Source organism: Puntigrus tetrazona, chromosome 10 (genome assembly GCF_018831695.1).
Source record: "Puntigrus tetrazona isolate hp1 chromosome 10, ASM1883169v1, whole genome shotgun sequence".
In the NCBI taxonomy this organism is placed as follows: Eukaryota; Metazoa; Chordata; class Actinopteri; order Cypriniformes; family Cyprinidae; genus Puntigrus; species Puntigrus tetrazona.
The window spans coordinates 13,249,573-13,270,711 of NC_056708.1; the positions used below are offsets into that span (position 1 = coordinate 13,249,573).

General features: G+C 36.5%; 2 protein-coding genes across 11 annotated transcripts in view; both read left to right on the top strand.

Annotated features, from left to right (window-relative positions):
• The window catches only part of rxfp2a (relaxin family peptide receptor 2a), a 41,040-nt gene extending 33,954 nt beyond the window's left edge, over positions 1–7,086 (top strand). Inside the window, exons 14-18 of the mRNA XM_043251057.1 lie at positions 3–74; positions 150–379; positions 3,716–4,126; positions 4,979–5,197; positions 5,918–7,086. Of these exons, the coding sequence (XP_043106992.1) occupies positions 3–74; positions 150–379; positions 3,716–4,126; positions 4,979–5,197; positions 5,918–6,183 (1,198 nt within the window). The 3' untranslated portion in view covers positions 6,184–7,086. The remainder of the gene's footprint in view (positions 1–2; positions 75–149; positions 380–3,715; positions 4,127–4,978; positions 5,198–5,917) is intronic.
• Positions 7,087–7,960: 874 nt separating this feature from the next.
• Positions 7,961–21,139, top strand: part of fryb (furry homolog b (Drosophila)) — a 51,778-nt gene continuing 38,599 nt past the window's right edge. For 6 of the 10 annotated variants that reach the window (XM_043250291.1, XM_043250293.1, XM_043250292.1 and 3 more), the window contains exon 1: positions 12,685–13,037. In XM_043250291.1, the coding sequence (XP_043106226.1) occupies positions 12,857–13,037 (181 nt within the window). In that variant the 5' untranslated portion in view covers positions 12,685–12,856. Of the gene's footprint in view, positions 8,088–8,641; positions 8,705–12,684; positions 13,038–18,630; positions 18,853–21,139 lie in introns of those variants that run through there. The other 4 variants (XM_043250296.1, XM_043250299.1, XM_043250300.1 and 1 more) reach the window with 2 other exon arrangements.

A 21,139-nucleotide genomic window follows, 5' to 3' on the forward strand; every position in this document is an offset into this window, starting at 1 on the left:
AGAAGTCTGGAGGGCATTGAAATTCCTGATATAACCACCAAGATGTTTCTTTCGATGGGAAATCTGTCCCACATGTACGTACCTCTCATTGTGTGGTCCGTGTAATAATCTGCAAAAACAGCTTGTAATCTGTTCTGTGTCTTTTCTAGATATTTTAAGGATTTTCAGTACTGTTCCTATGCCCCACATGTTCGGAAATGTAAACCTAATACAGATGGCATTTCATCAGTGGAAGACCTGTTAGCCAGCCTGGTTCTGAGGGTGTCCGTCTGGGTTATGGCCTTCATCACCTGCTTCGGAAATCTTTTTGTTATCGGAATGCGCTCCTTCATTAGAGCAGAGAACAACCTGCATGCAGCCTGCATCAAAGTCTTGTGTTGTGAGTACAGCGGAAACTATTAATGTTTGATGAAATATAGTAGTAATAGTATACAGTATAAATACAGAAGTAGTAGTAATAATATTTATTTAAAAATATATATATATATAATTAAATTAAAATGTATATTATTTATATTATTATAATTTAATTTATTATTAAGTTTTAATATAGCTATATTAAACTATATAGTTATATACATTATGTAATATAGCTATATTATTATTTTTAAAATTTAGGTTTTGCAACCCACACAAAGTAAAGTCACTCACACTGTCATCTGTATGTAACAGTCTCATAAAATTCCAAAACTTTGAAATAACTCCAAAAACGTTTGGCTAGACATTTTACGAGAGAGAGAGGATTTTCTTGGAAAGAAACTGTGCCCAGTTATGCTGCCTTCATGAATGGGGGTATTAGTGGGAAAGCCAAGGGTAACAAGAGCATTTATCTGAATAATGGAAGCCGACAGTAAAGTCCATTTTGTTTTGATCTGCTTTTTTTGTGTGTGTGTGTGTGTGTGTGTGTGTGTGTGTGTGTGTTTGAGCATTTTCGTGTGTTTATGCATTTATCTATAATCCTATTTAGTAAGTGACAGTTCATTTATCTTCATTAGCTAGATCGTCTGAATGTTATGTGCATTTTTGAACTTATTTAATGGGTAAAGTTACAGGCCGTTCCACAGTCTGATCACTTCCTGATGTACCGAACAACTTCAGATGTAGTTTTTCCATGGATAGAGCACGGATTGCCGCTCGATGGGTTCTTTTTTTCTGTAATGCATTTTTACCAGCAAAAATCTTTTGCTATAATTAAGTCAGCAATTTGAAATAATAATTATATATATATATATATATATATATATATATATATATATATATATATATATATATATATATATATACGTGTAATTGACGTATTCTATGGTAAGATGAACATTGAAGATAAACCTTTCTCATGTTACTTGTAATAATTAAGATACATTATCCCATGTTGTTTTTGTGTTTACTATTACATTTTATTATTTTATTATTATTATTTTATTATTAACTTTTTCAACACATACTTTTTTTGCCAAATAAAAAGGAAAGGACTTTTAGAGTCCATCCTACTATTTAATGTGAGCATAAGTATTGGGACAGTTGAACTTGAACGATGTAAAAGATCAAAAGCTAATATTTTGTCGTGTGCAATCCCAGAAGTGAGTTTGCAATCCCATAGACATCACCAGCCTTTTGGTCTCATCCTTTGAAAAGCTTTTCCCATGAATAGGTCCAACACCAACTGTTGCTTGTTTCGAGGAGTTTCTGCCTTTAGTCTCCCCTTGAGCTGGAGAAACTCATCTTCAGTCAGATTTAAATCTGGAGATTGTTTTGGGAAATCTCAGACTTTGACCTGATAAACTCCTTAACTGAACTGGCAGTGTTTTAGGTCATTGTCCTGATCCAATATGAACTGTTTTCTGATGATTCTGGTGCCATTTTGATGAATATTGATATTGTTCCATTCCAAATTCATTCTGCTACTGTCATCACACATTGTCATCATTAAAACTGAGAGAGCCTGTTCCAGAGACACCAATGCTATGACGCTGCCTCCACCGTGCTTTACAGACGAGGTTGTATAATTTGCAGTTGCCTTTTATGTCCACACGTTTGCTTTCCCATCACGATAAAGGTTCATCTTTATCTCATCGGTCCATAAAGTCAGTTCCAAAACTCTACTGGCTCACCTTTGTGGCTTTTTTTTAAAACTCTAAGCTTACCTTTCTATTTTTGGTGCTGGTCCGAGGTTTGCATCTTGCTGTGTAGCCTCTGTAACTCCTGCTCATGGTAGAATGACAGAGCATCTGCCCAGCATTCTGGAGGTCCTTGGTGCTTTTACACACACATTATAGTTTCATTTTAATAGCATTTATAATTTGTCTGTCATCAACTGCTGTTGTTAAATAGACTTCCTCTTCTTCGAGCATTCAAATAGCTTGCTTTTCTCTCAAAGTCAGTTCCCTTGTCTTCATCCTGGTTTGTCTGCATCGTCCACGAATGCAGAAGCAATGGCTATAACTGATACGCCACAGTCCCTTCTTTTAAAAATCTAGTTCACCCAAAAATGAATATTCCTTTCATCTTTCAGACAAACACTGTATAAGTTTATTTAAGCTTGGAAATGCTGTTGGATAGTGGCCATTATTTTAAAGCTCCATATATCCATCGTTACACTAATCTATACACCTACGGGAGGTTAACACATGTCTTAGATCGATGGGTTTTTGTAACTAAAATATATATTTTTTTAACTTAGCTCATATCGGTCGAGTTTCAGCTTCTTCACTGAGCGTTTATATCAAATGATCAGCCTGTTTAGATGCATGATACCAATGATGTTAGACAGATGAAGGCCAGCGTGATCACAGAGGGCTGTCACAGTTCACGGTCTCTATCTGTGCTTGGCCTTTTCCTTCAACTCTTCGCTGGCTTTAATAGCGTCCCTCTGCTCACCTTTGCCATGCTGCCAGAATCAACGGTCACCTATTACCACAGATGGCTGTACCATTGCCTCTGATTCATGATGTTGGAACAAGGTTACGTTAATACATCACTCACATTAAACACATTCCCTTTGCTCATAAGCTTGTGACGGCTGCGGTTTTCCTAAGTTTACTGACGTGTGGTAGAAGCAGGAAAAGAGCAGCTGTCAAATGATTCACACCTTCTCAGGAAAGATAGGCCTATAATAAACTGGCAAGCAACACCACTTCTGTGTTTTTGTTGTTATATTGGTGGTGAGGAACAGAATCTGCACTGTCAACATTCATTACATTACATCCATTACAGAAATCGACGCAGCAGGGGCCTAGTCACTACTGTTTTAAATCAATTTAATTAGCCTGTGACTAGAGGGTACAACAAAAAATAATGGACGATCATACCACAAATAATGATTTCTGAATCAGTACAGACGTTTGTCTCAGTTGGTGCTCATCCTTCTATGGCTGTACTCTCAGAAATAAAGGTACAAAAGCTGTCACTGGGGCGGTACCTTTTCATAAGGTACATGTTTGTATCCAAAGGGTCTATTTTGGTTAAAGGTGCATTTTAATATTTATAAAGTGTACACGTTAAAACCTAATAGGTAAAAAAAGTGTAGCTTTTGAAAAGGTACTGCTCCGGTGACAGCTTTTGTACCTTTTTGTCTGAGAGTGTGGCACATCTTTAAACAGATTTCTTCTTATTTCTATTTGTAGAAGGCTACAGGTTTTTTTTTCCCCGTTTATGCTAAGCACTGTATCACATGCTTGAGGATTGTTGTCATTGTTTTTGCTTTAATGTTTTTCAGTTGCTGACTGTCTGATGGGAGTCTATCTTTTCTTCCTGGGGATATTTGATGTGAAATTCCGGGGTGAATATAACCGGAACGCTCTTATCTGGATGGATAGCGTGGAATGCCGAACCATTGGCTTTCTCGCCATGCTCTCCTCTGAAGTATCTGTTCTCCTCCTCACCTACTTGACACTAGAGAAATTCCTTGTCATTGTGTTCCCGTTTAGCCATCTGCGGCCCGGGAAGCTACAGACAGTGTTGGTTCTGGCCTTCATCTGGATTCTGGGATTTGTCATAGCAGCTGTTCCCTTGTTAAATGAAGATGTTTTTGGGAACTATTACGGGAGAAATGGAGTGTGTTTTCCTCTGCACTCTGATAGGCTGGAAAAACCAACAGCCAAAGGGTACTCCACGGGGATATTTCTTGGTACGAGTCTTTTGATGTTTTCTAATTATTATAAGTGTATTTAGTAGATTTAATTCTTCTATTAATATGATACTACCAGTCTTGAAAGTTTAAAATAATTATTAATTAAATCATTATTAGTGAAAATGAAATAAAAAGATTTTTGAAGATTATCAAAATAATATTATGAAATATTACAATTTACAATAGCAATTTAATACAACTGTTTTCAGTTTAAATATGTTTAAAAAAATATAATTAACTAATTGATGGTAAAATGTATTTTTAGCTGCCATAACTCCAGTCTTCAGTTTCACACAATCTTTCAGAAATATGCTGATTTGGCTCTCAAGAAACATTTCCTATTGTTATCAGTGTTGAACAGTTATTCTGCTTAATATTTTTGTAATGGACTTCAACAGTTTGGAAGCAAGTAAAATATATATACATATTTACTTTTGCACGAATTGAATGATTTTATTCGGAAAGGATTCAATGAATTGTTAAAAAAATTACAGTTAAAAAAATTTCAAATAAATTGAAATTTAATACATTTTTAAATAAATAATTATTTTATTTTAAATATTTTAAATAAAAATTATGAATGAATTATGAATTATGAATTTTTATAATGTAATATAATATAACATGAGTGATATTGTTATAAGGGACGTTTTTTTGTTTTGTTTGTTTTTTTGTAATCCAAAAAACAGCTACGTGATCTGTAATGAAACGAAGCATCAACAACAACAACAAAACACAACAACTGCAGATGCAATGCGACATGTTTAAATGAAGCATCCGGTCTATTACTTTCCTGTGTCAGTCGTCCTGCGCATATCCTGAAATATTTGTGTATTGTTGTATTCACAGGTCTTAATCTGGTGGCGTTCTTGGTGATTGTCGTTTCCTATTCCAGCATGTTCTGTTCCATTTATAAAACCGGCATCAACGCCACAGATGTGCGCAGTCGGCTGCACAAAGATGTGGCCGTGGCCAACCGCTTTTTCTTTATTGTGTTCTCTGACGCCCTCTGCTGGATACCCATATTTTTGGTCAAAACCCTTTCTCTGCTAAAAGTCGAGATCCCAGGTATGTAACCTGATTTATTTAAAGGTGTCATGATATAATTCATACTGCATTTTTCAGTATTGCATTTTTGTTCACACTGATTTATGTGTTCATGAATAAAATATTGTTCATGAACACTGATGATAAAAATGGATAGTGCAGGAATGTTTTGTCTGCACATATCTGGATGGGTCTAAGATTTTGAGTGTAAAGCAGTTTGTACAAAGGAGAAATATCTTTAAAATAAGACATACAAATACTAATTGTAGTTACACGTTCAAATTTGAAATGATAAATTTAGTAATGATAAATATTTGTTAATATTTTGCCAGCTTGTAAGCACATTTTCACATTGTTCTGGTCCTGGTATATAAGGCCTTAAAATAAAAAAAAAGGAAAATAAGTGCTCTCAAATGACTGATCTGATCCAAAATACATTTTTATGCAATACATGTGTACTGTGTATATTTATTATGCGTATATATAAATGCACACACATGCAGTATATTTTTAGAAAAAATACATGTATCTGCACATTTATATTCATATCATTTGTACTAATTTAAATAGATGTTTTGTAAATACTCAAATACAAATTAAAATTTTTTTATTAAAATTTTGTTTCTTTTGTGCACAAGTAGCACTATTTCCTGAAAATGTTCTGGCTACCAAGTTTGTCACAGAATATGAGTAGAACCAGTTCTTTTTGGTGACATTAATGCTCTGTGTTTGTCTCTGCAGGGACAATTAACTCCTGGGTGGTGATCTTCATTCTTCCTATCAACAGCGCCCTTAACCCTATTCTCTACACCCTGACCACCAGCTTCTTCAGAGAGCAGGTGGAGCTTCTCCTGTGCCGCTGGCAGCGGCGCTCAGCGTCAAAGAAAGACCGCAAGAGTCTCACCAGCTCCACCATCTACATGGAACCTTCTCGAAATGCAGAATACCCTGCAAAAATGTCCTTGCCGCGAATGTCTGCGGCAGACATGGATAGCCAATACGGGTGAAAGAGCCTGTGAGTAAAAGGTATCGCGGTGTAATCATAGTATAATCATATGTTCAGACTGGAGAGGAACAGTCTTTCCTGAAAAAAACTGAATATGGAGCGCTCTTTTTAGGTGCATGACTCTCTACAGTTTTCTCCATTAGGAGAAGCATTTTACCTTTGCTAGATACGTGCCTAGGACCTCTACATTTCCCCCTAACACGATTTGTCCCTGAACTCAGCTTGTTGTTTGTTTCCGAAAGATTTAAAAAAAAAAAGAAAATCAATGAGTGTGAAATACAGCGCGTAAGACTGTAGGTATTTACTGCAGAGCACAACTTTGAGGAATCAAAGGAACTTTAAAAACCTTTTTTATGTAAACGTTTCAATATGTGGTTTTTGAGATTGAATTTGACGTTACGTGTCTTGTACAGCACAGTGTTTTTTTGTTTGTTTGTTGTTTTTTTTAAAGCTTGCTCTGACATTTCACTGAAAAGATGCATCAAAAGGAATGCCTCAGAGTTGTCTGTTCGTCTGCAAAAGAAAACGGATCCTGACTGAACACAAGCATGCAATCAACGCGCATAGATACATTGGTTTTTTTTCTTTATTTTTTACAACAATGCAAAAGTGTTTTATTTTTATATTCACGTATATTATTTATAAGTTGGATTTTTTTCTACCCATCTCAAGATATGTGAACAAATATTCAAAGTCAGACGTGCATATGTTCATATTTTGAGTGCTTATGTCATTTGTCAAACAACATATAAGTGACAATCTGAAGAAGTCCATCTGCAACTGACTATCAAGCCAAGGATTTCCTTGTCCTTTAATCACTGTATGACAGAGTTTTTAAACTCTTAGTAAAAAAAAAAGTGTTGATTATTTATAATTTATTATAAAAGACAATACACCCCATGAATAATTGATCTTTCTCACATTCTTTCTTATATTTTTGTATTTGTGTTTTACGTAATGTATATCACACATAACACAGGTTGCACTGCTGGTCTAAAGTTATTTTTTAATGTTTTTGAAAGAAGTCTCAAATGCCCCTTAAGGCTTATTATAAATTGCACATGATCCTTTAAAAACTTTTTAATATATTTGGTGCAACTAAAGCCCTTTCTTATAATAAATGTTGAAAACAGCCTAATATTTTTTTTTTTTTGGAGCTGTGTTAAAAAAGACAGATAATTTAATTTTATTAAACCTTTTTCTTAAAAATTACCATAGTTTATTTGAGAAACCATAGTAAATAATAATAACAAGTGAGACACAGAACTGCATGATTGAGTTAATCATAGTCTTTACAGAATATTATAGTTTTGACTTTTTAAGTCAAATAAATACAGTCTTAGTGAGCATAAGAGACTTACCGAATATTTGTCCTCTTCTTTAAAAAGTAATTGTTTTAAACTTTTGACTTTTGTTTTGATTATGATAAGTCGGAGCTGTGAACATTTTAATAATCCGATTTTGTACTAGACATTTAAATTGCATGCTTTTAAACCATTGGCATTGATGGCGTCTTGAAGAGAAACATCGATTTGCAGTTTTAATGAAATGCTCGTTTTAAATAGACGTTAAAATATTACATTTGACGCCTTTTGTCTGGGTTGTTTGCAACTGTGCACCTGTCAGTATCCAGCAGCATCCTTCCAAGCGCTCCAGAACCTAATGGATGGAAGGAAACAGATGGGCTTGCGTCTCGGCCAATCAGCGATCTCCATTTCTCTTCTTTGGTAAATTTCTGCGCTCTGATTGGTTGTCAAGGGCGGAGCCGCGCCATCCTCGGCGGCCGTCTTTTTCTGTCAGTCTGTGCGAGGAGACGCGAGACCAATGAAGTGAAAATAGCAGAATTGAGCGACGACGCACGGATAAAGATATGAATATATAAACTGCTAAACACGAATAAGCGAGGTATGGTGTTTTTCGCTCGATTCCTTTACGTCGTGAAATGTAACCGTGTTTTCATTCCAGCGCGCTTTCATTGGCGAAACCGCCTAAAATTGACGAAGAAGCCGTAAAGGAAGGCCAGACCACCAGCACGGATTGTGTTTGTTTGTCTGTTGATAACAAAATCAACACGACAGATTCGGCTTAAGGCTGTTACTTGCATAGTTAAAAATGTTTTGTGTTACCTAAATGATTGGCATCGCCGTTCTGGCTTCGCGAAGCGGAATAAATGTAATTTAAATGCAGCTGTTAATGGAGATAAATGTCTGCGGTGATTATGACAACAACAATGTAATAGTGGCTGGCTGTGCTCAAAACCGAGTGTACTGCCATATCCAGGCGGCATTTGTGGACATCGCGACGTTTAACAGCTTTAGTCGATGCTGAAATTTCGCGCTTGAAGTAAATATTGAACAAATGTGATTTACTCAGACGGTTCACCCGCATTCGAGACACATCTATTCATGACACCGATTATCACTAGCGTTAATCACCACTGATATTATATTTATCTTCAGGAAATTGGATGATCTTGTATTCTGCATGGCAACAATCGCAGCCCCTTCCTTTGTCTAGAAAGGGTAAGTCGTGACAGTTTTTTTTTTCTCTCCATTATTTAATTACCAATTATTAAGTAGAAGCATGTCAAGTCTGTGGAGCACCCTGGGGTTTTGCAGCAGGAATAGCTTTGTTTTCATTTTTGCAATTAATTATGTTGACGTGCAATACATGTGGCGTGGATGCTGCAATGTAGATGACATTAGTTTCTGTCTTGAATGGTTTTAAATGCTTTCACCGGGGTGTAGTCAAAGTTTAAACGTCGTTAACAAAGGCTTTTAGGACATGGAAGATTCAAAATAATATAAACAAAGATTTTAGAAGAGATCAAACAAAGGAAAGTTGAAAATATGTGAAATAAATACTGAACTATTTTGTTACTGATCAAATAAACAAATCTGTGACAGACCCTGTGAACCTGTTATGCTTATATAATACTAAATAAAACAACTAGGCTACTTAAATTACAAGTAGAAGCATTTTATAGTATTCTCAGACTTGAGCTCCTGTTAATGTTACTATATGAAAGGTTGTTTCTTCTTTATTTGATACTTGCAGGTTCCAGTGACGATTCACTGGCTAGAAGCAACTTTTGCAACTGTGCTCTGATCAGTATCGCTCTGAACCATTTGTGTTTACATGAGGGTTTGCAGATATTTACATTGACGTGCTGGGATCATTTGAGAATGCATTTTTTGCATGTTTCGCTGATCATCCTAATAATCAGTAATATATATGCTGATCCAGTTCCGATAGGTCAGTCAATAGCTCCTTGGCTTACTCAGTTGTGGGTTTGTTTGTGAGTGTGTGTGTGTGTGTGTGTGTGTGTGTGTGTGCGTGTGTGTGTTTATTGTAAATGGGTTGATGTTGTAATTGAGTCTTGTGGCTCATATCCTGATCTGCAATTAGTGCAAAGAATTATGGGTAATTTTTATGTTACACATTTTGTGATTGCACATTGAAAGGATGCACGATGCTTTGGCTTGTTATGAATCTGTAAAATCACATTCACACTTTTTTCAGGTTTTCATAGAAATGCTCTCTGGGTCAAAAACATACAAACAGATTTCCTGTTGGCTTAATAGATTGTTAGAATGCCGTTATTTAACAACAGTTAGGTTGTTAGGAAATGCATATCTAATGATTTTACACTCTGTCTGTAGTGCTTCAGAAGAACACACATTTCACAGTAACTGAGAGTTTTGACTGATTGTGTTAAGCGAAGCCCACTTAGACATTACGTAATCATAGAGAGATGGTCTTGGTTACTGTGTGTAGGCTAGTGAGGGCTTGCAGGATTTTATATAACAGCCTCTGGCAGGTAGCTTTTAGAAATAGAAGTGTGATGAGTACATCTGAATCAAGCCAAAATGCCATGGTGACCAAGTCAAGAGCTGTACGGTGTTCTGCTGCTGTTTCCATAGTATTGTATATGTCTCTCTTCTCACTCTGGCTGTTTTTCAAAGATCAAGTCATGAATTATTAACCGGGGATAAGAGCTGCAAAAAAAGGAACATAGCCATAGCAACACTACATTGTTTTCCATCTCTATCTCCATCCATCTTCACATCCCTCATCTCAAATAGTTTGTCTTTTTGTGATCACTCATTGTAACCTACTAAAAAACCCAACAACACAACTGTAAAGTATCTTTTAGATCCCTTATTCCTAAAACTGTAACATTTCTGTAACTTTAATATAAGGTTTTATTCATTAATATTAGTTAACATTAACAATAAATGAGTTCTAGTGATTTATTCATTTATAGTTCATAATATAAATTTCAATATTTACTAACCCGTTTTTAAGCTTGCATCTTTTACATTATTGTGGTGTGAATTGTATTTTTATGAACTAAATACAAGGATTAATTAGTGCTAAAAATACATTGCTAATTGTGAGTTTATGTTATCTAATGAATTGGTAACAAATTCAATTTTATTGTAAAGTGTGAAGCTCTATATTTTTTTGTTAATGATAAAAACATTATAGATGACCATAATCATTTTAATGCTTTTACATATTTTATGATTTAAAGGCATTAGTACAAAACTTTTAATCATCAAATAATCTTGAAAAAGGTGATAATAATTAATGATTCTTGAAAATCATATCAGAATGATTTCTGAAGACTAAAAATACAGCTTCTGAACATTAGCTATAGTTTATATTTATTTTGATAGCATATTTTCATTTTTCAAAAAAAAGTTTAGTATAAACTAATTGACTATACCTCTACTGAACTCTAGAGGGCAGCCTCACACTTGCTTTTTTTGAATAGAAATGTTTGTAATGAGAACTTTTTTTCTGTTAAATTCTTTTTATCTCAGTCAGTGCCCCTTTTGTCAGAGAAAACCACTACACTCACCCCCTTTTGTAGTTTTCGCCATTATATGTGAGAAAAAAAAAATCGAAATGCAAACAAATCTTTAAATCTTGCACTAAGCATTTTATTCAGTTTCTAAATCACAGATCCAATTTGCTTTCGGGGCACTTTAACTAAAGACTTTTTGAAACATGACACTGATAATGCATAAGGCATTGTGTAAATTGCAGAGAGAGATCAAATCAATAGAAGAGCATTTTGCAGAGCAGCTGACAACTCAGAGTCAGTTACGGCATCAGCCTGCCAAACATAGAGAAAACAAACAAGCTTGTCAAAATTGGCAAATATCGATAAGTCAGTGTCTCAGAATGCCTTTCTTTGTGGACGGCATGTCCATGTGGCGTCACTCTCCCGGCAGACCAGTCCTGACTGCCATCTGAGGAATGTGATATCTGAAGATCATTGGCGAGTACATAAACACAAACCCTGCCTTGATGTGGCGATCACGCGTATCTGTGCGCAGTCTGGAGTTCTAGGTTATCTCCAGTAATTAGGCTGCACCAATTAGGTGTGCTATTTTTGGGGTGGGCCGGTGGTATTTGCAGTGTTCTTTGTATTTTTATCTGTGTTACATAAAGACGACACATTTTTTTGAAGGATGGGATAATGAGTTTTCATGCTTACTTGGCCTTTGTGTGTGTTTCTGCATATATGTGTGTTTTTAATGTTTTTTCGTTAGTTGGTTGTAGCATTGACGAAACGTTTAAATCTGTCCAGATCACATGTCGGTCTATGCCTAGATTTATGTAAACTGGTGTGATTTTTCTTTTCTTTTCCTTTTTTTTCACTTTTTGAGAATTCTCAGTGAACATCTTTTTAGTTTAGTTTGTAGTTTTGATTTGGGAGTTATTAGCGAGCTGTTCATAGACTGTTTATAGGCTGTCCGATCGGTGTAGCTTCCAATCCTGCAACTCTGAGATGGCTGTGAAGGCCCTTGGGAAGAGACGCTGACCCTATTTGGATCCGCATCAAAATGTTGTTTATTGAAGAAAAGGGCGGTTTTGTGTTCTCTTGGGGGAGTGGTCAGTCTCTCTTTTTTTCCCCTCTTTTTTTCAACAGCACTTTGAGTCGGGGCCACTTAGAGAATAAGGTAGTTGTTTCATGCTGGCCTTCAAAAAGGTTACTCTGGAAAACCAGAAACGCCTGCAGGCCAGTGAACAGCGTGACTGTTTGTTAGCTTAACAATATTAAAAGATGGTCTAAATAAACACCCTCGTCCGATGATTGTTTTTCCATTCTCATTTTAAAAAAAATGAGTTTACTGAGAACATGGTTATCTGTTCGGCTGCTGATTTACATAATGTTTGTTTGGGGAGTGCTTGGGAATCAAACTCGGGGGACGCAATGCCTTGACAACCGACTCAAAACACTAAACTAGTTAATCCAATCCAGAGGTGGGTTATTTTGATGGGTTGTTTTCTATCCCCGTTCTATCTAAAACACTCAACCTGATTCACATTAAAATAAACACAGCCACGCTTGCCCCATTTCTCCTCCTTTACTTCCAAAATCTCCACCCTCTCTTTCACAAAAGAGGCGTGTCTGTCTTGAGTAATCCAACACCTGCCCCATTCAGGCGTGTTACTGTAACTGGCTAAACAGCCTGGACCTGTGAGAGCAGACAGAGAGCAGAAGCACTCATCCCTCTGATTTACTTCACTCTTTAAAGCTCATGTACCTGCTACAGAGGCAAAGAGGGACAAAAAATACAAAAGAAGAGAGCAGAACTTCATCCATGCTGATCCGTAACAGGTGAAAGCGGTCCTTCTCTTTGTAATTTGTGTCGGATATGTCTGTGGAGGATGTCAGCAGTACCGGAGTTGCGGTGGACCCTTGTGAAACCCAGAGGCAGGATGGGATTGTTTTGGTCCAGATGGCTAGTCTTTCCATGCATATGTTCACTCCAGCGGACTTCAAAGGGAAGTTCAGGAAGATCCAGCCCAGAAAAAGACCCACCATCTTCAATGAAGGTACTGCTTTGGCAGTCACTTTTTACCGTCTTGATCTTGTTGTTACACGCGAGTCATCCTTCGTAATGTGTAATTTAATTAGATCTGTCTTTAATGTCCTGCCAAGCGGTAGACTCCCATCTTTACCTCACACAGAGGACATCAAACTCGTGTTTCTGGTAGTTTTTCTTAGTCAGTCAAATGATAGCCTGCAGTTTGTTTCAGTGGTAAAGCTCATCGCGTGAAACTTTGTGACACAACGCTATGATGTCATGCAGTGACTGTGTTTAAAGACATTCTGGTAGCCTTCAGCTAGAGATCATTGCACAGGCGGGGAAATTTTGTCAAAACTTGTGGCTGGTTGTGATTGTGTCGTACCTTTTCATTCTTTTTCACATCATTAGAGCCAGGTTTTAAGAAGCCATGTAACATCACCTCCACTCTCAGATGTTTATTGTAGAGTTTTGTTTTGATTTGTAGGTAGAGACAAAAAGTGGCTCCCATGGGTTGACAGGACCATTTGCCACACAGAGATCTTAAGGGACTTCAGCTGGGACCTGTGTCTACGTGAGCGATTGTGGAAGAGGGGGAAGGGTGGATGTGGATGATGACAGATAGCGTCAGGATCAGGAAAGAGATCATTTTGGGTTTTAATTAGACCCTAGTTAAACCAGCACCTCAAATCATCCGGAACCACAACTGGGATGTTCCATATGCAAAGCCAACATATAGGAAAATAGAAACATTTTTTAGGGTTTTTAAGGTTTTTTATGTGGCAAGATCTTATATTTTGTTCATATTCAATTGATTTTGCTAACATTTTCACATTGGTTGTGATAAATCCACTGTTTTTAGGACAGTAGCATTGAACGTTTTGCCGGTGGTTGTTTTTTTTTCATAAGGGCAGCATCCACAACACTGCAAATAAAGAAAAAAAAGTATAACATATACCACGATTCAAACGTTTGGGGTTAGTACTTTTGTACCTAACTGTTTGTTTTTTTTATATATTTTAAAATGTATTTAAATGTATTTATTTCAGTGATGGCAAAGCTGAATTTTCATCATCATTAGTCCAGTCTTCAGGGTCACATGATCCTTGCTGATTTGTTTAAAAAAAATCTTTTAAAAAATATAAATCGGTGTTGAAAACAGTGTTGAACAAAATTTTTGAGCCCATAGTTTTGTTAGGATTCTTTAAATAATAGACATTTATTATTTAAAAGACTTCATTTGTTTGAAATGTAAATGTTTTGTAACATTATAAATCATAATGACCCCAAAATTTTCAACATTATGGGTTAGTGAATTTTTCTTGTCTCAAAATGTGATGTAAGAACAATGAAAAAAAAAAAAAAAAAAAAAAAAAAAAAAAAAAAGGTAATTGAAATCCAGATAAACACACATGAACAAAAACCTATTAAATTGGGTGGATTTCAGTTGATTATTTTGATGAGTTTTTCCTGTTCTGACTAGAAAAAATAAACAAATCTTAGTCGTTTAGAAAAAATCCTGTCTCAGCAAGGCCTTGGTGCAATGATAAAATACAAAATGTATTATTTCAACAGCTGAATATGAAACTTGAGGGATAACTTTAAAACAAAGAAACAGAGTGAGAGAGAACAGAAAAACCTTGGGCAGGGATACTGTGGAAGGAAAGTGGATAGCGGTTTAATCAGTCACTGGTATAATCAGTTTAGTTGTTTTAAAGGTTTGAGTTGTGGTATAATGTCTTGTGTTTTATCTGGGGGAGTATATTAAGGTTTTTAATGAGTGGCTGCCCGTGTCTCCCATGATTTATTTTTCAGAGCTGTACTGAACTTTAAGACCAGGGAAAGACCTTTTATCAGAGGAGAAACCAGCTAATCACAAAAAAAAAAAAAAAAACGATTTATAGAGTCGCCTGAATTATTTATGTACAGCGACTTATGTAGATTTAATTTACTCACCTGACAAAGATTTGTCATGAAGAATTTTTCCCATGTAACAGCATCTCTCAGGTTCCCTTGTTTAATTTTAGCATCTTGACCCATCATTGACTCTTATTGGAAATGGCCCAATTAGATCATGGGTTTTGGAAGGCGGATTGCTCCCCAGCACTGACACGGAACTAGTATCATGGTAACAGGATCCCAGTTGCTGGATAGTCATGAATCAGTGATCCCTGTGCCAGAGTCTAACAGCTGGCAGAGGCCACCTGACGCTTTGAATGCTTGGAATTCTGGGGGTTTCTTGTAAAGATTATCCGAGCATGACTGCTGTGAAGCTCGCCTCGCAGAGAACAAAATCATAAACAGTTTGCTAGGAATGTAATCAATGCAGCAAAACAAACACCTGAGTCAGCGTTTAATTGCTCTTCATTACTAACACAAACTATTTTAAGCAGCTGTACTGTTTTTAGTTTGTACCTGCAGGCACAGCTATACATTATTGTCCGGCGTGGCTTTTAAAGCAACTCTCTTTGTTTGTTTCGGCAATTAAACGCCACACCTGATTGCCGGACACATTTTACCTTGTTTTAATATACGTTCAACAGAATATTTTATTTGTACATTGAAAGTCATTGGGGTTCAGTTAGGAACGTATGATTTCTGCAATTTGCAAAACGCAAACAGAATCACGAAATCCAGTCATAAAAATTAAATGTACAGTATTAATGCAGAACTTGAAACAATTAACTTATGTTGTGCAGCAAAAAAAAAAAAAAAGGAATAGTTCAGATTTTTAAAAGATTAACTAAATTATTAAAACCTTGAAATTAAGTTTTATGCATTCGGTTGATTACTACTAAAATATATACCACAGGGAGCTGTTATTGTTTTAATGAATTATTATTTGTAATAATTCAACTGATAAAAACAATTATATTACACCTTTTGAGTGTTGTGAATGCCATTGGCTTTCATTTTTTGAGCAAAATCTGCTGAGCAGAATATCAGAAGAAACCAGGCTGGTTGGGATGGCTCTAAAGTCAGCTTAAATGTCGTGCTTTGAGAATGTTTGTTTTATTAGTTGGACAGTAGTCTTTACTTTTGAGTGATTTGTTTGAGACAGCTCACCGAGTGTTTCGTGGGTGTGACCCCCAGCTGCTGTATAGATGTGTCCGGGGGCAGCTGGGAGAACGCCGCGGTAGCAGTTAAAGCCTCAGGAGACCCAGACACTCCTCGATTCAAGCCACCGCAAACAGCACATTTCCAAACGTTTTAAGCGCAAACACAATTCATTTTGCACTGATTTATGTCAGCACTTTACCGCATATAAATACTGGCAGTGTTTACCAGAGCTTTGCCAAAAACCGGACATTTTTATAGCTCTCTGAATATGAATCAAGCTGCATCTGTCATATGCAGTGATTAACACAATAAAATATTCAAGTAATAAGCAAGTTAAAGCGATTTACACGATATGCATATTTAATCTCCCTCGTGTGTTTTATTACGTGGAGAAATAAGATCAGCTCCCCTCAGTTTCACATTTACTCAGATGTGACAGAATGTGAATGATCTTTCTGCAGTCTTTTGGCTGAGAGCTATAATACATTGCACTAATTATATGCTCTGTCAATCACGTTGTCAAACAGTTATAAACTCTTTCCAGAGCCCAAACTGTCCATTTGGTGTAAACATACTGTATATTTGCAAAGGGAGTGATTCATATGACCATTACTCATATTTATAGTTAGGGTTATAAGCATTTCCTTCTTGCTTCTTCTTGTGGACGTCTTGATATACGCAAGCCAGAAGAGAACAAAAAAGAAAGAGAAAAGAAAAAGAAACAAGAATTTCTGGAAAGATAAAGAGCATAGAGGATAACATGTTTGGTAACTCTCCAACCACTGTTAACAAAAAAATCAATCCAACTGCTTTCACATGGAAACTATTTAGTTGAATCCTTCCAGAAGTCTTACGTTCTGTCTGCTGCAAGTGAACGTCTGAGAGATTAGCATCACATTCCTTTACTGATGTATATCAACCATTAACACAATAATGCTCTGTTTGTTCCATTAAAAGTATGTTTTGTAAATGAGATGTTTTGCCAACAAAGGAATAAATTACATTTTGAACAGTCATTTTAAATTGAAATAATATTTAACGATATTATTGTTTTAATTGTATTTTTGATCAAATAAATGCACAAGAACAGGAACAAACAATGTTTAATTAATTAATATTAAAAATGGGAATTTTATCAATTCTCTGGTTTAAAAAACTAAACAAAAAAAATAATAAAAAAGCCTGTAACAATTAAGGAATGATGCATAATGGGACAAAATGATCCGACCAGCCTTACAGGTTCGTACAAATCAGCTCTAGTCTCCTCCCTCTTTTGTTTTAAATGTAAAAAGCCAAAAGGTGTGAATAAATTAGATTCTGGTATATCATTTGGACTTGCTGTGGATTAGTTATGCTTAATGTCTCGAAGCAAGGCTTTTAGTTGTATTTTGTCCTATAGTGACATTACCCAGTGGTGACATCATTGTTTTGGGATTAAAAAAAGCCTAAAAGACAGAGAAGGCAATGATGTTAACTGTTGTGCCTTCTGCATGAGTCAAACTGAATGCTTAGCAGTGAAGTGCTGATTCACATTTTAGCTTTAGAAGCCTACATGCATGTGTGTTTGGGCACGCATGTCTTGTATGATCCAGTGTTTGGCTGCAGTGCTGCATCTCAGCCAGCAGATGGTGTGGTGATGTGCTCCCGTTCCCACACACTCCTCATCTGTTCATGCACAGTAAACACAAGAACATATGATTTGTGTGTGACAGGATGTTGCCCTCCACCTGCTGCATTACAAAATGTAATATTAAAGCACTTTATTTTGAAGGAATAGTTCACCCAAAAATAACGGTTATAACTTTACTCAACCTCAGACCAACCAAGATAGAAAATCTTGTAAAAAATCTAGCATTATATCACTTGTATAACCGCCGGTGGTTACTGTACTGTGAATGGGTGCCGTCAGAAAGAGAGTTTAAATAGCTGATAAAGACATCACAAAAATGACTCCACATGACTCCACTCAGTCAGTTAACATTGTTTAAAGTGACGAGCTGTGTGTTTGTAAGAAACAGATCCTTATTTGTGATGTTTTTAACTTCAAACCATTTTTCCAGCTAAAATCTATCCATAATATTGATTTCTCAGAGAAAAAGTCACCTTGTCATAATCAGGAAAGAAATATGCACAGATCAAACCTTGTTTACAATTCTGACGGCACCCATTTACTGCAGAGGACTGAATGTTGCGCAAGTGATGTAATGCTATATTTCTCCAGTCCCTGTGAAGAAAATAACTCATCTACATCCCATTTAGTGAATTGTCAGGATGGAAAATGAGAACACCGAGGTACAGTTGTTCTGTAGCAATCTGGTGAGGGCAGTACTGCAGTAAACAAACAAACCCCTCCCCCTGCCTTTTTCTTGATGTCCTTCTCAGGGAGACTGGACAATACCAACAGCAGTTCGCTCGCTCTCTCTTTCAGTCTCTCCCTAAGAGCCAATCCTCTTAATGCAGAGTGAGTGAAAAGAGAGAGAGAGAGAGAGAGAGAGAGCGGCTGATGAGAGAGAGTGTGAGGGAGGGGGCAGGAAAGAGAGATGTAGAGGAGAGAGAACAGTTGGTGCTCAGAGCTGACACAGGACACGTAGCGAAAGACAGCGCTGCAGCGTATGGCGCTGTAAAGCAGCCTCTCTCTCTCTTTGCATCACTCCACCAACTCTATCTGCCTGGATTCTCATCAGACCACGGAGACTGAACCTGCTACCCAGCCATGGCTAGCCAGCAGGATTCAGGCTTTTTTGAGATCAGCATCAAGTCTCTGCTGAAATCCTGGGGCAGCAGTGAGTACCAACTCAGCACACATATACATGCAGTATTCTACATCCACGTGAGACTTCTGTAGGGCAGAGTTGTTCATCTATGTTTTTCATCAGTTTTATCCTGCTAGTGTTGAGCTATAAACCCCAATGTTATACGGACACTTCAGTGGTTCAGTTCACTCTGGGATGTTTACATCTTTCTGTTATTTCTGAGATTATTGGCATTGTTTATCTAATCTTCAAACACGTATAAGCACTCAGGATGTTACTTGTAAAGGGATGATGTTAGATGTGTGTGCCCCGGTTCATTAGTGTTTGGCTGGAGAGGTTGTGTTATGTAATGACTGCGGACCAAAGGGGCTCGTGACGTGTTTAGGAGGATTTGTGCTGTTGTCTTTCATCACGTGCAGCGTCTAAGCACGTCAATACCTCTTAGTGCGAGAGTGTGCCATGTCAAGGTTACTCTGTGCCATGGATGATGTATATGAAGATATATGATGATGGTGACAGAGACATCGTATGTTTCTGATGTTGTATGCATCATTTCACAAAGTCTGTTTTAAGTGTTATTGTTTTTTGTGAGGGACAAAAATTATTTCTAGTTTAGATTAAAATGGTTGTATCAACTATAACTATTCATCATTGATTGTTCTGTTATTAAATCTATTTTATAGAGTAGTTGTTATGAGCTTAAGTAGAACATTAACTAAAAGGGACTGACATTTTAGTTTGAATGTTAAATCAGAAGTGAATAGAGTTTGACATTGAACGTGCTGTTTCAAAAAGACTCATGCCACTGGAATGGGAAACGTCACAAATCACCCTTTCAAATATATACGGTTTGACATGTTAAGTCACTGCTCTGTAGTGTGTGTGTGTGTGTGCGTGTGTGTGTTAGAGGGATCTCCACCTTGCATTGTCCGCAGAGGTAGAACTGTCAACTAAGGGTGATAAAGATGTGTTTTTCTTGTTCAGGGGAGATGTGTTGCTGTCCAGTGGCTGTTAATTTGTTCCCATGTGTTTTAGACGTGCTGCTCGATCCCTGTGAAGTAGAACAGGTGGCCTGGTAACAGTCTGCTAACTCAGTCAAGCAAATCCACTCAAATCTCTTTTCAGTCCCTCTGATCTCTTTTTCTACATGCTCTCTTTCTCACTTTTTCTCTTGCATGCTCTCTTTCTATGTCGGTTTTATTCACTATCGCTTGGTGCGCTTTCCAGATGTCGTTTTTTTTTTGTTAGAGCCACCTTTTCATATAAGCTCAATCTGTTGTGAATTAGCTTGTGTACAGAGTGATTATCAAGATAAGACGGAGCAAAAAGCAATCACGTTGAGAAAAAGAAATGCAGATGATTGGAGAAAGGTGTTGTGTATGTTTATACTAATCAATACGATACAGTTAGCTTCCGCTTTTTAACACACACTTAGACGTGCTTATTATTGAGAGTGGTTCTCTAGTGCGATTACTGTATTATACTGTATTTCCGAGCAATCTCTTGGACTGGATCTAGTAGACATTATACAGATGGTGGTGTGTTTAGACTTGCCTTGCACTGATTCATAATTACTGTGTATATAGCTGTAGTTTAGGAACTTATTTAGTTATATATATATATATATATATATATATATATATATATATATATATATATATATATATATATATATATATAATGCTTTTCAAAATATGCAAAAGCTGCTATTTTAGTGTTTTTTTAATGTATTCACTTTTCTTTAACAACTAAGTAAATGTTACTTATAAATAATGACTATATGGGTCTTTTGATAGAAAGATCCAGCTCACAAGAGCCATTCATTGATTTTTAAACTAGTTCCTCTATGGTTTTTTGTGTATTATGATCTCAAAACATCCATCCAATTATAAACATTTTCACTAAAATGATGTGTTATCATAAATGTTATTGGAGCAACATCGCTGGATTTCACTTAAATTTGCATTCAGTGAAATATGATGTCGGAATTATCATTATGGCGTCATCAATGCAAACTTCAGTGCATCCAGTGGTATTCAGTCTAATGCAATGATGAAGTGAAATATGATATCAGAATAGCTCTTGTCACACCATCATTCACTGGATACCATTGGATTCATCGGAGCCATTCCCACAAAAGCCATTCTCATATCATATTTCACTGGATATCATAGGTATTATAATGGCTGCATCCGAAAGCTCTAAAATGCTGCCTTCGGATGCAACATTCCAAGGCAGGAAGACATCAACACACATCCAAATCCAAATTCTGCTTCATTTCCTGACTTCAGAGGTACCTTCTTCTGGTTGAATTCTG